A 14,125-nucleotide genomic window follows, 5' to 3' on the forward strand; every position below is an offset into this window, starting at 1 on the left:
GATCCTGACCATCGTCCTTTTAAACATCTACTCTTGTTTCTTTCCTGCTTAGCCACATTCTGGATTAACCCACAGTTCAAGATAAAACTGGAGGAGGAGGATGGCGATGATGACTATGGCTCTGAAACCGGTTGCACCTTCCTCCTTGCACTTATGCAAAAGAACAGAAGAAAAGAGAGGCGCTTTGGGAAAGATATGGAGACCATTGGATTCGCAGTCTATGAGGTATTGGACCTACTGGAGCTTTACCAAATAGAAATACTAGATTCCTAATGAACCGGTTTGTTTTATGAATAGGTGCTTTTGCTGTAAGTACTATCCACAGACAGCAATTGTGGTAGATACAAGAAATGGGGTAGATAACTGTTGAAACAACCTGCAAGGCCACCCCAGATAAGGGTAAATATATCCACAAATTGCTAGGCGCAGGGAGTACATAGATTTAGACACTGACTGACCCTGTAGGCAGGTGTTTGTTGTTGCAGTGAAAAGGATTATTAGACCTGGCATTAAAAATATTTTATTATTTGATACTAGCATAAAGAGAAGCGTTTTTTTTAATCTGTCAGAGAATACAGGGCCTGGCACTTTCTGTGTCTGCAAAGGCAAATAGTGGGATAGACGTCTGTCTGTCACATGGCCCCTGAGTTACATTGTTATGTGGGAGTTAAACTGATACAGCATCTAGAATCTGTTGTGCATGTGTTTCAGGTGATAAATAGCTTTAGATGTTTAGGGCTGGTATTAGAAGGTACATGTATTTAAAGATTTGATGTGGTTTTTCCTGATTCAGTGTATAATATGATTTTTTTTGTTTTTTCATAACAGGTTCCCAGAGAGGTGAGTATAATTCATTCTGTTAATGGAAATTTTCTGATATGTCTTTATGGCTAGGGAGGTGTATGTTGCAACCAATGTCCCCTTTAAGTAGTTTATTTCTTGTGCTTTTCTATTTCTTTTCTGTTATGCATGTGGTTGTCTCTTCTCTGTTTCCCTCAGTTAATAATGTAGTCTGCACTTCTTTTTATTTGGTCAGTTTCTTGGACAGTCTGGTGTGCATCTAAAGCGGGACTTCTTCCTCCAAAACGCCTCCCGTGCTCGCTCAGAGCAGTTCATCAACCTGCGAGAGGTCAGCACCCGCCACAAACTGCCCCCCGGAGAATACATTGTGGTGCCTTCTACCTTTGAACCTAATGTGGAAGGAGACTTTGTCATTAGAGTCTTCTCTGAAAACAAGCATGGCTCTGTGTAAGTGGCCACAATCCCAGGGCTTTATGGGAACGAGAGTAGGGGAATGATCATGATGGTGAGCTCACTAGATTTCTTAATCTAATTCTCCCTACCATCACATGGCTGGTTCTTGGTATTCAAGAACTTGTATCTTTGTTGCATGATGAAACCTTTAGTGGAAAAAATCAGCAAGGAAGCTACATAAAAAAAACACAGAGAACAGAATGTAGAATTGCCCAGCCTGGGATGTAATTCAAGGTGGGAAATAGGTTTTTTTTTTATCCCTTAACATTTGATTTCATAACATTGCTCCACTGGTAAATGTACATATTTAACAAGCTAAGAAATGACATCATAATAGAATTTGTTTGGGTGAAAAGTCAGAAAAAATATATGCAGGTATGGGATAATCCAAATTATTTATCTGTAATAATAAAACAGTAGTTTGTATTTAATCCAAACGAAGATCTAGGAGGCAAAAACCAGCCTATTGGGTTTATTTAATGATTACATGATTTTCTAGTAGACTTAAGGTACCATTACCTTTATCATTCCCATTATCCAAAAAAACCCAGGTCCCAAGCATCCTGGATAACATGCCCCATACCTGTAATTTGGAGGCAATGCAAAATGTCTAAGTAATGTCCATCACCCGAAATGTAATTAAAGAGTCCACAGACAAATCAGTGTCCTGTCCTTATAATAAATGATGTTTCATTCTGCAGTGAGATGGATGATCCTTTATCTGCTGACCTACCTCCTGAGGTGAGTACCTAGTGACAGCAACTATCCCTAACATGAATCCATTGGATTATTTTGTAATAATTATCCTCCAATGTCTCTGCCTCATATTATTCTGTGCCTCTGGCTAATGTATTGTTCCTTGATAATACAAGCAAGCTAAACATATGGTGGTTGTCTAGAAAATGTTACATTTCTGCCAAAACTATATCAATTAAGCTTCAATTCTCTTACACTTTTAGTTAAACCATCTCTTCTTGCCCTTGTATAAAGTCCTTTCTGTAAGCTTATGGAAAGCCACTGTCAAGTCTGACTTTTTATTTTGTCTTCTTGTTTCCAGGAAGTTCTGTCAGAGACTGAAATCGATCAAGGGTTCAAGAACCTTTTCAAGCAGCTAGCTGGTGCTGTACGTATATACATAAATATATATCATTATTATTGTATATGTAGCTAGAGCGGGGCTGCCACATATGTGGAATGTTGTGCATTGAAGTGTGTTTAAGATATTACCCATTGGTCTCTGTGATTGCAAATAACATATTGATTTGCAAATAAAAACGTTAGCCAATGTTGTCTTAAACATATAATATGAAACGAGTGGCGTGCCATTTAATGTCCTAACTTAAAGGGTTAAATGATAAATAAATGCAATTCTAGTTTGGTACCTCGAGTGTTCAGAGTGACTGATACTTCATTTAAAAGCTACAAATCAGATGTGCAGTTTTAAAAAGTACAGAGAGGTTCTTCTAACTTTATTTAAACCTAAGTCCCGTCCTCTCGGCTAATACTCAAATTAGCTGGCACATACGTTTAACTGCCCATAAGAAAAAGCTCTCTCTCTCTCTCTCTCTCTCTCTCTCTCTCTCTCTCTCTCTCTCTCTCTCTCTCTCTCTCTCTCTCTCTCTCTCTCTATCTATCTATCTATCTATCTATCTATATATATATATATATATAGTGAATAAAGTACCCCCTTTATTCTCACTAAGCTCCAATTATAACCACCATTTATAAGGATATCATTTACAGGATATTCATGGTTCTTGTGTGTGTGTATATATATATATATATATATATATATATATATATATATATATATATATATATATATATATATATATATTTGAATTCTCTGAAGAACCAGCACTCCCATATATAAAAATATCAGTTTTTATTTCTGTTACATTCCAATGTTTCGGTCCCTGTTGGGACCTTTCTCAAGGATAATTCAGAAACATTTAGCCAATCTTAAATAGCCTTACAAATTCAAATCCTCCAATCAGTGCTTGTTATCCAAACTAAGTTAATTTCGTGATTTAACCCATTGTGACTTTCTTTGCCTTAGTGTCATAAAAATACATTTTTTCTTTGGTAGTGCTATCATTACAAAACACTCATCCCTTGTACATCATAAATATTATAATTAAGTGCATAAGAACATGTGCAAAAAACTATTTCAAATATCGCATAATAAAACCAGTGTAAAAATTCCATAAAAATTATGTGTACTTGTAAAATTCATTCTGTCCACTAGATGTCACCGCTGTGTTTCATTTGCTCGTGTTACAGTGCTTAGTTAAAATCCATAAGTTACAAAAGTATCCTAAAACAAAATTGTAACTAATTTGTATCTATTATACATAAAACATTTCCTTTCACTGTAAAACCACTAGATGAATAGAGAAAACTTTTTAAAAAAAGACTGTTGGGGCCCCAACCTCTTTTCCTTATTTGTTCTGTAAAAATAATCTTTTGATTCACGACTTTAAGTTAGGTTAAGAAACACCCCATGTTGACCTGTCCATTCATGCCCCTTGGCGAAATGCAATTGAGTTCATATATCCAAAAAGCCTCTTTTTTCAGGAGTGTTTTTCTTACATCCCATCCTCTCGGATGTACTTGTATTTGTTCGACTGGCATGCATCTAAAAGAAGAGGCACTATGTTTGGCCTCCGCCAAATGCTTCGCCACCGGTTGTTGGGCTATATCTTGCTTTTGATCTATTTTACTCCTATTCTTGGCCCTCTCAGGGTCTAACACAGCCCTGATACTTGCCCGGTGCATGCCTATTCTTTCCTTCAATTGGGCATTTAAATTATATATACAGCCAGTGTTGACTCACAGGTCATTCGTTGCTTAACTTCATAACGCTTGCCTGTGTGTGGTTGAGTAAAGTGTGTTCCTAAAATTAGGGTACCACACATAATGCAGCCTTTGCACTTAAACACTCCCATCCTCCGCTAGCTAGGGTTACTTGTGCCACTTCTCTTCATGTACCGATCTCTTGGATCTGACGGACTGAGTTGTTCCTTTAAATTACTTGAACGGGAGTAGCTAAGGGAATTGAAGGAAAGAATAGGCATGCACCGGGCAAGTATCAAGTGGAATTTTTACACTGGTTTTATTATGCGATATTTGAAATTGTTTTTTGCACATGTTCTTATGCACTTATTTATAATATTTATGATGTACAAGGGATGAGTGTTTTGTAATGATAGCACTACCAAAGAAAAAATGTATTTTTATGACACTAAGGCAAAGAAAGTCACAATGGGTTAAATCACGAAATTAACTAAGTTTGGATAACAAGCACTGATTGGAGGATTTGAATTTGTAAGGCTATTTAAGATTGTCTAAATGTTTCTGAATTATCCTTGAGAAAAGTCCCAACAGGGACCAAAACGTTGGAATGTAACAGAGATAAAAACTGATATTTTTATATACGGGAGTGCTGGTTCTTCAGAGAATTCAAATGCATATATTTTAACCGTGCACCCCAGCTGGAGAAGCCATACCAGAGTGCATTGGAGTGCGGATACTCACTGGAATGTGATATTGATATATATATATATATATATATATATATATATATATATATATATATATATATATATACACATATATACACACACATACATATATATATATATATATATATATATATATATATATATATATATATATATATACTGTATATGTCAAACATGAGCCTGATATATAAAGGTTGTTCTGCACAGGCTGTTCTAGTTATACAAACCTATATATTTTTCTGTCGCCCCCTCCCCCTTCTCATTCCTGTGCCCTTTTGTCTGGGGTTGCAGCTATTAGTGGCTGGGTGACATTTTCAAAACTTTATGATATGAATCTGATTTGAAACTGTTACCCAGATGTGGCCAGAGAATTGGCATATTTGCGTAGCTTAAATATTTTGCAATATATGTTTTATTTAAGGCAGAGGGCATAATTTCTCAGTAGCTCAGAAGCACCAAATGTCACCAGGCCTCTTAATATATCGATATGGGAAGCTCTTATTTGTGTAATGATCTAATGGTGTCTGGTTCTTCTTCCGATGCAGGATATGGAAATCAGTTATACGGAGTTACAGTCCATTTTAAATAAAATTGTATCAAAACGTAAGTGTGGGAAATTTATAGATGAGGTTTTTGTAGCCGGTGACTTTTTTTGTTGGTGTCTTTAATATTCCCTGTTCTCTATACAGATAAAGATCTCCGCACAACGGGATTTAGTTTGGAGTCGTGCCGCAGCATGGTGAACCTGATGGATGTATCCTTTTAGCGGTCATCTGTGTGAGGATGCACCCCGCTTTTTTATTTAGGTTTCTTCATTATCGCACATTTCCAGTGCATTGACAACATTTAATGAAAATCATGCCAAAGCCACTGGACTGTGGTAGAGTCAATTACTACGTTTTTCCACAATCCACTTATGTGGCGTCTTTCACTACCAGTACAAGTTAGATTCAGAAACAGAAAGAGTTAAAGTTGGCTTTCTATCCTGCAGCAAATGTTTAATATTTTTAGCTTCAGACCCAAACACTAGATGGCACCCTATATTAATCAATATCTCTGCTTAAGCCACAGTCAGTCTAATTCTTTTCTGTTCAAATACCAAATTCCCACTGATGCTGTCCCGTCTCAGTTAGTGGCAGAAATATCATCTTCCTATAACTGTATACACAGGGCAGATTATAGCCTGAAAATGCAAACTTTAGCCCACCATTCCTGTTACTGCACAGGATAGTATAGAGCCTTTGTGTTTTCTCTAAGGGATGCTGTCTTGATTTGTTATGGTGTACTTTTTACACTGTTCCTTAAATAGAGTAACAGAGAAAGTGCTACTAGGTATCCACACACCCGCAAGTTAAATATTGTATCTATACTTGAAAACTTTTGAGGAATTGCTCAGTGGAAACAGTTGTATCAGCTGTCACCACCCTGCAGTCCTCCAGTTAACCAGTTCGGGTGCTTACAAAAATGTGTTCAATTTAAAATTCAACTTTTATTTCTCTCATTTAAAAAAAAAACAGACCACCAGGGCTGGTGAATTACCATTGTGTAATATCCCCATTTGTCCTATGTTTTTAAAGTGTATGTTTTTTATGGACATGGTCCAGCTTCTCTGAAATGGATTTTCAGCGTTGTGTTGTGTGTATTTGGCAGCGTGGTCTGTTTTTTTTTTTTTTTAAATGAGAGAAATAAAAGTTGAATTTTAAATTGAACACATTTTTGTAAGCACCTGAACTGGTTAACTGGAGGACTGCAGGGTGGTGACAGCTGATACAACTGTTTCCACTGAGCAATTCCTCAAACGTTTTCAAGTACTTTTTACACTGTTTACATTACAAATAATTCACTCTAAAATACAACATCAACATCTCAGGTCATTGTGCCGGATCCAGTACTTTTAAAATGAGCTAGCACTTCATGATGGAATTGCTTTCAGTAAAGCGATTGTTTCTCCTACTCAGTGTAACTGGAGGAGTCGCAGTGGGACTTGGATTTTTACTATTGAGTACAATTCTCATATGTACCAGGGAGCTGTTATCTTGCACAAATTTCGGGGGGTTGTGGAAGCACTCTAAAGGCTAGATTAAAGTATATTTCAGTATAATGAAAGTGCTACTTAAAATGCACTTCCCTGGTCCCCTGTCTCATAAATAATTCAGTATAAATGCAAGTGCATGTGTTTACAAACCAGGGGTTTTTAGTTACAAAGTTATGATCATAAAGTTGAAAAGCCACCAGCTGTTATCTTGTGTCAAGGAGCTGTTATCTGGTTGTCTTCATATTGTTCTATTGTTAGACTGCTGGGGGAAAGGGAGGAGGTGATATCACTGAGTTTATCAGAGCACATCACATGACTGAAGGCACCTGGGAAACGTGACAATACATCTAGCCCCATGGCTGCATATGGTGCCCATCGATAGGTGTGCCGGGCAGGTTTGATTTTACCATCCGACAAGGGCCTCATTGGTGTGTTGATGTGGTCCTTATCCGATGGGCCTGTAGGTCATTATATATATCCGTTCAATTCACACTAGCATGTGGGTGGCCAAAGCAGGCCTAGATCCGCTCATTTGTGACCCTGCCAAACTAGTGGCAGTGTATGGCCAACTTAAAGGTTATTAATTAAGATCATCTACAGACCCATGGTCTCAGTCTTCACAATGGCTTCAAAAACTTTTTGAGGGCCTGATGTCAATGATGTATAATCTTAGTAAATTTCTGTGTAATATGTCAGCGGCAGCGCTATATGAACTAAGGGTAATTATAAGCCATAATTATTTTTTAATATACACCCGTCTCTCAAACATGTAGTAGGACAGACGATTGGCCCACTGCATGAAAATTGCTGCACAGTACTGACCTGGGTTATATTAATGCTGGAACAGTGTGCATGTTTTCCTTAATTTTCCTTTACAGAAAGATGGAAATGGGAAATTAGGACTGGTGGAGTTCAATATTCTGTGGAATAAAATTAAGAATTACTTGGTAAGGCTTGCAATAATAACAGGTTAAAATGAAAGGGGAAATAAACACAAATGTGCCATATGGTTGAATGATCTGTTTTGCCTAAAAAAAACTCTAGATTGTGTTTTATTACAAAGCATGAATTCACATGAAATCTTAAACTTGTCAGGGGATTCTGTAGACTCATTGTAGGAATGAGAATAAATATAAAAGTACAGGTATGGGACCTGTAATTCAGAATGCACGGGACCTGGGGTTTTCCCGATAATGGATCTTTCCGTAATTTGGATCTTCATGTCTTAGGTCTACCATGAAATCATTTAAACATGAAATGAACCCAACAGACTGGTTTTGCTTCCAATAAGGATTAATTATATCTTAGTTTGAATCAAGTACAAGACACTGTTTTATTATTGCAGAGAAAAAGGAAATCATTTAAAAAAAAATTAAAAATCTGGATAAAGTGGAGTCTATAGGAGCCAGCCATTCTGTAATTCGTAGCTTTCTGGATAGTGGGTTTCTGGATAACGGATCCCATACCTGTATTTAGTCAGACTCTCCTTTACTTGCTGCAAATAAGGCTTTACCTTTCCTGCTAAACATAACAGAAGGAAAATTACACAGGGACTTTTTATTGTACAATTTTGTAACTCTATGATAAAATATGTAATAACTATAGAATGTAGAACAGAAGTGGATATTGCAACTTGAACCCAGAAACCACAAATCTAACAGACACTATTGTTCATTTAACAGACCATATTCCGAAAGTTTGACATGGATAAATCTGGAAGCATGAGCGCATATGAGATGCGTCTAGCTTTGGAGTCTGCAGGTAATTTCAGGGGAGCTCTCAATGGGCTCAATGCAAAGACAGTACAGATGAAACATGTCCTAAATGATTGAAAGGGGAGGCTGGGAGATTCTAATAAAGATCAGAGAGAGCAATTGCCTGGACTACAATCTAATGTTTTTTAAATGAACCTATTATTTTACAGTATAATATTTGCTCTACTTGTTATAAGTAATACACCCACCCTATGCGTTAGTACTCCCAGCAACCCTTGGTTCGTAGGGGGAATGCTGAAAATTTTGGTGCAACACAAGATCACACGTTTGGACATTCCTGATTCATAGCTTTATTATAATCGCTTGCCCAGGTTCTCTTCTTGTTTAACTTCTGTCCTCCTTCCAGGAAAGGTCTCCACAGGGCAAGAAGGGGTTTAAAGGAGAAGGAATACCATTTACACTTGGGGATGCCAAAAGTTAGGCACCCCCCCAAGTGATTACTTTTACTTACCTGACGCCCCAGGCCAGTGCTCCTATCAGCAAAAACAGCACCGGCCCGGGGTTCTTCTAGCGAGCTGAGCGATCTTCTTCCTGCTTCTTTGGGTCTTTTTGCGGCTGAGCATGTGCAGTAACGTGAAAAGCTGAACTTTAACAAAAGATCTACTGCGCATGCGTCTGCCTCGAGAAATATGAAAACTGAAGAAGCAGGAAGAGGATCGTGCTCGCTAGAAGAACCCTGGGCACCACGGATCGATCCTCTTCCTGCTTCTTTGGGTCTTTTCACGGCTGAGCATGCGCAGTAGAGCGAAAAGCTGAACTTTAACAAAACAGCCAACGATTTCGCTCTACTGCACATTCGTCTGCCCCGGGAAATATGAAAACTAAAGAAGCAGGAAGAGGATCGCTCCATCATGCTCGCTAGAAGAACCCCAGGCCGGTGCAGTTTTCTGCTAATGGGAGCACCGGCCCAGGGTGTCAGGTAAGTAAAAGTAATCACTTGGGGGTGTCTACGTTTTGCCAAGTGTAAAATGCTATTTTCTTCTCCTCTAAAAGAAACAGATCTTTTTCCTTGAACCCCCATCTTTGGCTGAAGTGACCTAGCATGCATGTGTGTGTGTGCCTAATGGTTTGAGATGATATAGTATGTTTGAGAGCTCAGAATCTATACAGGATTATTGAGTGGCACATATTGGATATTTTTCATGAAAAGGGATGAACTTTTATGCAAAAGTGTTTTAGAAATGTTCTTCTGTATATCCATTAATTCATTCATTAATTAATCCAGGTTTCAAGTTGACCAACAGTCTGCACCAGCTCATCATCACCAGATACTCGGAGCCTGATATGGCCGTGAATTTCGATAGCTTCACATGCTGTCTCATCAGGCTGGAGACTATGTTCCGTGAGTTCTTTCCTCCCATTTCTCTCTGTTGGTTCAGAGTCAGTAGTTAAAAGCAGGAACACGTCTAGAAGGACTGTGCCAATTACATTTAACATGATATGCAAGAAGATGCATGCGAAATGGTCTTAATCCATCCATTACATCATGAGTCACTGGTGCATCAATGATTCAGGATGATAAACCCTCCCTTTATCAGGCGTGGGGTTCATTTATGAACATGGGCAAATTTGCACCCATGGCAACCGAATCTAGTGTTTGCTTTTATTGTCCTGCCTGCAGCTGGCCTAAAAAAGCTCATTTCCATTTAGTTGCTATCATTTTCTTCAAGGTGCAGTTTGTCCAGTGTTTATAAATAAACAACTGTTTATGATGGGTGCTTTGTTTTGCCTTGAACCATGAATTCATATGTTTTACCCATGGCAATGTTCGCAATCGCCATTTTCAAAGACAATATTATGATATATGTAAAAAAACTGTTAATTTCAGGTGTGAATATCAGAAAGAAAATGATTTCCTGTCCTTTGTTGTATAGCGCTTGCTTTCCATACACATCCGCTAGATGTCACCTGATCCCTGTTCTTCCGATCAGATCCCTAAAATTTCTTCTTGATAGATTTTCTTCTGAAAATAATCTCATATTTTCTTTCTTTCTTTCTTTTTCAGGATTTTTCCAGGGTATGGACACACAGAAACAAGGAGTGATCAATTTTGACCTGTTTAGTGTAAGTCTTTTATCTGTACTGTTTGTTTGTCTTTCGTTGCTCTCTTTAAACTTTCTTTCCCTTCTGTTTTCACCATTTTTTCTTGGCTTATTGCCCCTTTCCCTTCTCTCCTTTTTTCATTTAAGGTAGCCATACACATAGCAATAATAGTAATGGTACGTGGATACTGCCTCACAACCGATATCCATTGCTACTCTTCCTGTATACCTATACCTGTATACCTGGCTATACAATCAGAACAGTAATCAGACCAATAAAAAAGTGGCCATACTTGTTCCGTTTGGCTGGTCAGAGAGCATACCTGCTTAGCTTGCGAATGTGGGTGTTTCACATAGGGGGTTATTTATCAAAGTTCGATTTTATCACATCATTTTCTGCTGCAAACTCCGATCAAATCCACTCTGGTTTTTTACCCTTATTTATTATTACATTTTCCTGAAAATTTGGTTTGCAGGAAAAAATATCAGATTTTCACGAATTTTTTTTTGGATTTTTCACCCAAAAACTCAGTTTTTTTCTATTTTTTCCTGAAAACTTCTGGGTATTACACGAAACCCAGCGCACATCAAAAAATCATTGGGACTTCTCCTATTGACTTATATGCAACCTCGACAGGTCTGAAATGCCGGATTTTCAGATTCTGACTTTGGGGTTTAATAAATTCCGAAAATGTTGTGATTTTTTTTTTTTCACAAAAAATTCGGATTTTATTCTAAAAAACACAAATTTTTCAGGATTTTGCCCTTCGGAGTTTAGTAAATAACCCCCATAGTTCTCCCCCCTACCCCAATCACTCACCCATGTGTCGTAGAATATTATTTGATGCCTTCTTGGAATTAGGATTATTTATATGAAACAGCCAACAAATGTATGCAAAGCACACCTTCAAACAAGGTTGGCACTTGGCTCTGGCATTGGCCAAGTAGCAAGACCTGCTCCAGGAGGAACGGAAAACTCCAGGGTAGAAAATATATTGTTTTTTTATATGTGTAAGAGCAAATGCAATTATCCTCTGTAATCCACAGGCATTCATTGGACTAGATTAGTGTAAAATTGCCCCAATAACTAGCTAGCAGAGCAAAGCAAGAAGTACCTAAGTATTTAAGTAGATATAATGGCTGTCACAGATTTGAAACGAAAGCCACTGAACAGTAAAACCTGTTTTAATGCTAAAGTAACAGTAGAAATAACATGTGCCATTGTTATGTCTGCCCATATCTTTCCACCCACGTGTATTGTCTTTCTTTGTGTTCTTTTTTATCTCTGTTCATAATTCTTTCTGCAACTTCTTCCCTTCTTTTTGCTCTTGGCACCTTGTTACATTTCATTTTTTTTCCTCCTAGTGGCTCCAAATGACAATGTTTGCATAGAAATATCTCAGTTCTGCATGGGCTGGATCCCCTCAATACTTCTGTGACTTTCGGCGAGTGCCTTCCAACTGCTGCTGCTGCTGCTGTGCCAAAGCAATACAAGAGGATTTCTCTTAGGGTCTGCTCTTGCGTGGTGTCTGTTTCATCATTCTCGCATCCCTTGTCATTCCCCTTTTCTCTACCCTACCACCTTGTCAGATTGCTCCCCTCTTCCACCTCTGTAGTAAGTCTGTAAAGATAATCTACCCAATCGCCAGTTGGGGATACAAATGTGCCTGTTTAGGTCATGCCTGTGACCAGATATCTGTAGTTACACATATACTGTCATTTTGTACTGGATATTAGATGCCAAAAATAAAGCCTCATCCTGTAATGTGTACTGGCAAAAAATGTATAAAATATCAGGGGGTTTTCTTTGCATATTGGTTAGTATGTATCCAAAAATACATATTTTTCTACATTTGAAAAACTGCCTTTTGTTCTTTGTCAGCTGATGGGTTATTTCATCATAAAATCAATCTTGCTATCTGGTGTTGGATTCTGCTATTAAAGAGATCACATTGGGGTCACTAAATGGAAGAATATTCCATATCAGTCCATAGGTTAATATCACACTGGTGGTTTTCTGCTAGTGGAAAATGCCCAAAACCACCCACCTTACTTGTTTAGGCATTTTTTGGGCCCATCAGCTCAGTTTCTTTAAGGGTCTGGCCACACGGGCAGATTCGAGGAGATTAGTCGCCAGTCGACAAATCTCCACTTCTTTGCGGCGACTAATCTCCCTGATCTGCCTTCCCCTGCCCTCCTCCGTCTAAAATGTAAATCACCTGGGGGCAGGCACTCGGAACGCTTTGTTCTCCGAATTTGCCCCAAGTTTCCTTGTGAGGCAATTACGGGCGACTTTGGAAAACGAAGCGCTCAGAGTGCCTGCCACAGGGGATTTTCATTTTAGCCGGCGGAAGGCTAAGATCGGGGAGATTAGTTGCCGTGAAGAAGAGGAGATTTGTCGCCTGGTGACTAATCTCCCCGGATCTGCCTGTGCAGCCAGACCCTTAAAGTCAATGGAAAGTGCTTCAGGCCATTTTCAGCATTTCACCACCGGCATAGAAACCACTTCATGTGACATTTAGCATTAGGATAATGGCCTATGGGGTTGTATGAAGTGCTGTATTTTTAAGTAGCTTGAATCAGCCCCCCCCATATACTTACATTGCAAAGAAGAACAATCGTCAGGCAATTACAGTGTAAGACTATCACATTGGAACCAATAAATACTGTGTTTCTTGGTGCCACAATTTTGGGTCACTTAAAAAGATTGTACTTAAAGTGCCACATATTCCATAAGTCTTAATGCTTCCTCTTTTAAACTCTTAAAGGGGCAAATTCACTAAGGCGCGAAGCGCCGAACGCTAGCGTTAATTCGCTAGCGTTTGGCATTTTCACTACTGCGCAAATTCACTAACGAACGCTGGCGTAGTTTCGCTAGTGTTACTTCGCAACCTTACGCCAGGTGAATCTTCGCTAGCGACGAAACTACGCAAATTCACTAACTTGCGCAGTGTACTGAACGCTACCTTTTACGCTAGACTTCCTTCGCCACCTCATACCAGGCGAAGCGCAATAGAGTAGATAGGGATTGTTTCAAAAAAAGTCAAAATTTTTTCTAAGTCCCAAAAAACGCTGGCGTGTTTTCTACATGATGGCTGATTGGCTGAAAAAGATAGAAAATTTTTTGGGGCTCCCATTCCTCCCCCCTACATTTCCTGGCTCATGGCAACTTAGCTAGACAGTGGGCACATGTGTAGGGCAAAATAAAATTTTTGTTTGCAGATTTGAAGGTTTTCTAGGCATTTGTAGTGCAGATACGTGTTCCTCCATTGAAATTTGAATTTCGTGCCGTATGCAAATTAGCCTTCGCTAGCGCAACTTCGCTTTATATAGCGAATCAATGCTAGCGCAACTTCGCAACCTTACGCTACCCCTGTGCGCAACTTCGGACTTTAGTGAATTTGCCCCTTAGGCACTGACTAGTGATTGTTGGTCAATAGATTTTTGACCAACTTACCTGCCTTATCCTAAAATAGTCCCAATTTAACATGCTCT

The 14,125-nt window shown here is 38.7% G+C and overlaps 1 protein-coding gene across 1 annotated transcript in view; it reads left to right on the plus strand.

Annotated features, from left to right (window-relative positions):
• The window catches only part of capn1.L (calpain 1, (mu/I) large subunit L homeolog), a 32,614-nt gene extending 20,123 nt beyond the window's left edge, over positions 1-12,491 (plus strand). The window contains 12 exon segments of the mRNA NM_001087016.1: positions 53-225; positions 829-840; positions 1,037-1,248; positions 1,956-1,995; positions 2,312-2,377; positions 5,324-5,381; positions 5,468-5,532; positions 7,692-7,760; positions 8,496-8,574; positions 9,814-9,930; positions 10,594-10,652; positions 11,996-12,491. Coding sequence (NP_001080485.1) covers positions 53-225; positions 829-840; positions 1,037-1,248; positions 1,956-1,995; positions 2,312-2,377; positions 5,324-5,381; positions 5,468-5,532; positions 7,692-7,760; positions 8,496-8,574; positions 9,814-9,930; positions 10,594-10,652; positions 11,996-12,022 — 977 coding nt within the window. The 3' untranslated portion in view covers positions 12,023-12,491.
• Positions 12,492-14,125: the final 1,634 nt, after the last annotated feature.

The sequence above is a fragment of the Xenopus laevis genome, chromosome 4L (genome assembly GCF_017654675.1).
Source record: "Xenopus laevis strain J_2021 chromosome 4L, Xenopus_laevis_v10.1, whole genome shotgun sequence".
In the NCBI taxonomy this organism is placed as follows: domain Eukaryota; kingdom Metazoa; phylum Chordata; class Amphibia; order Anura; family Pipidae; genus Xenopus; species Xenopus laevis.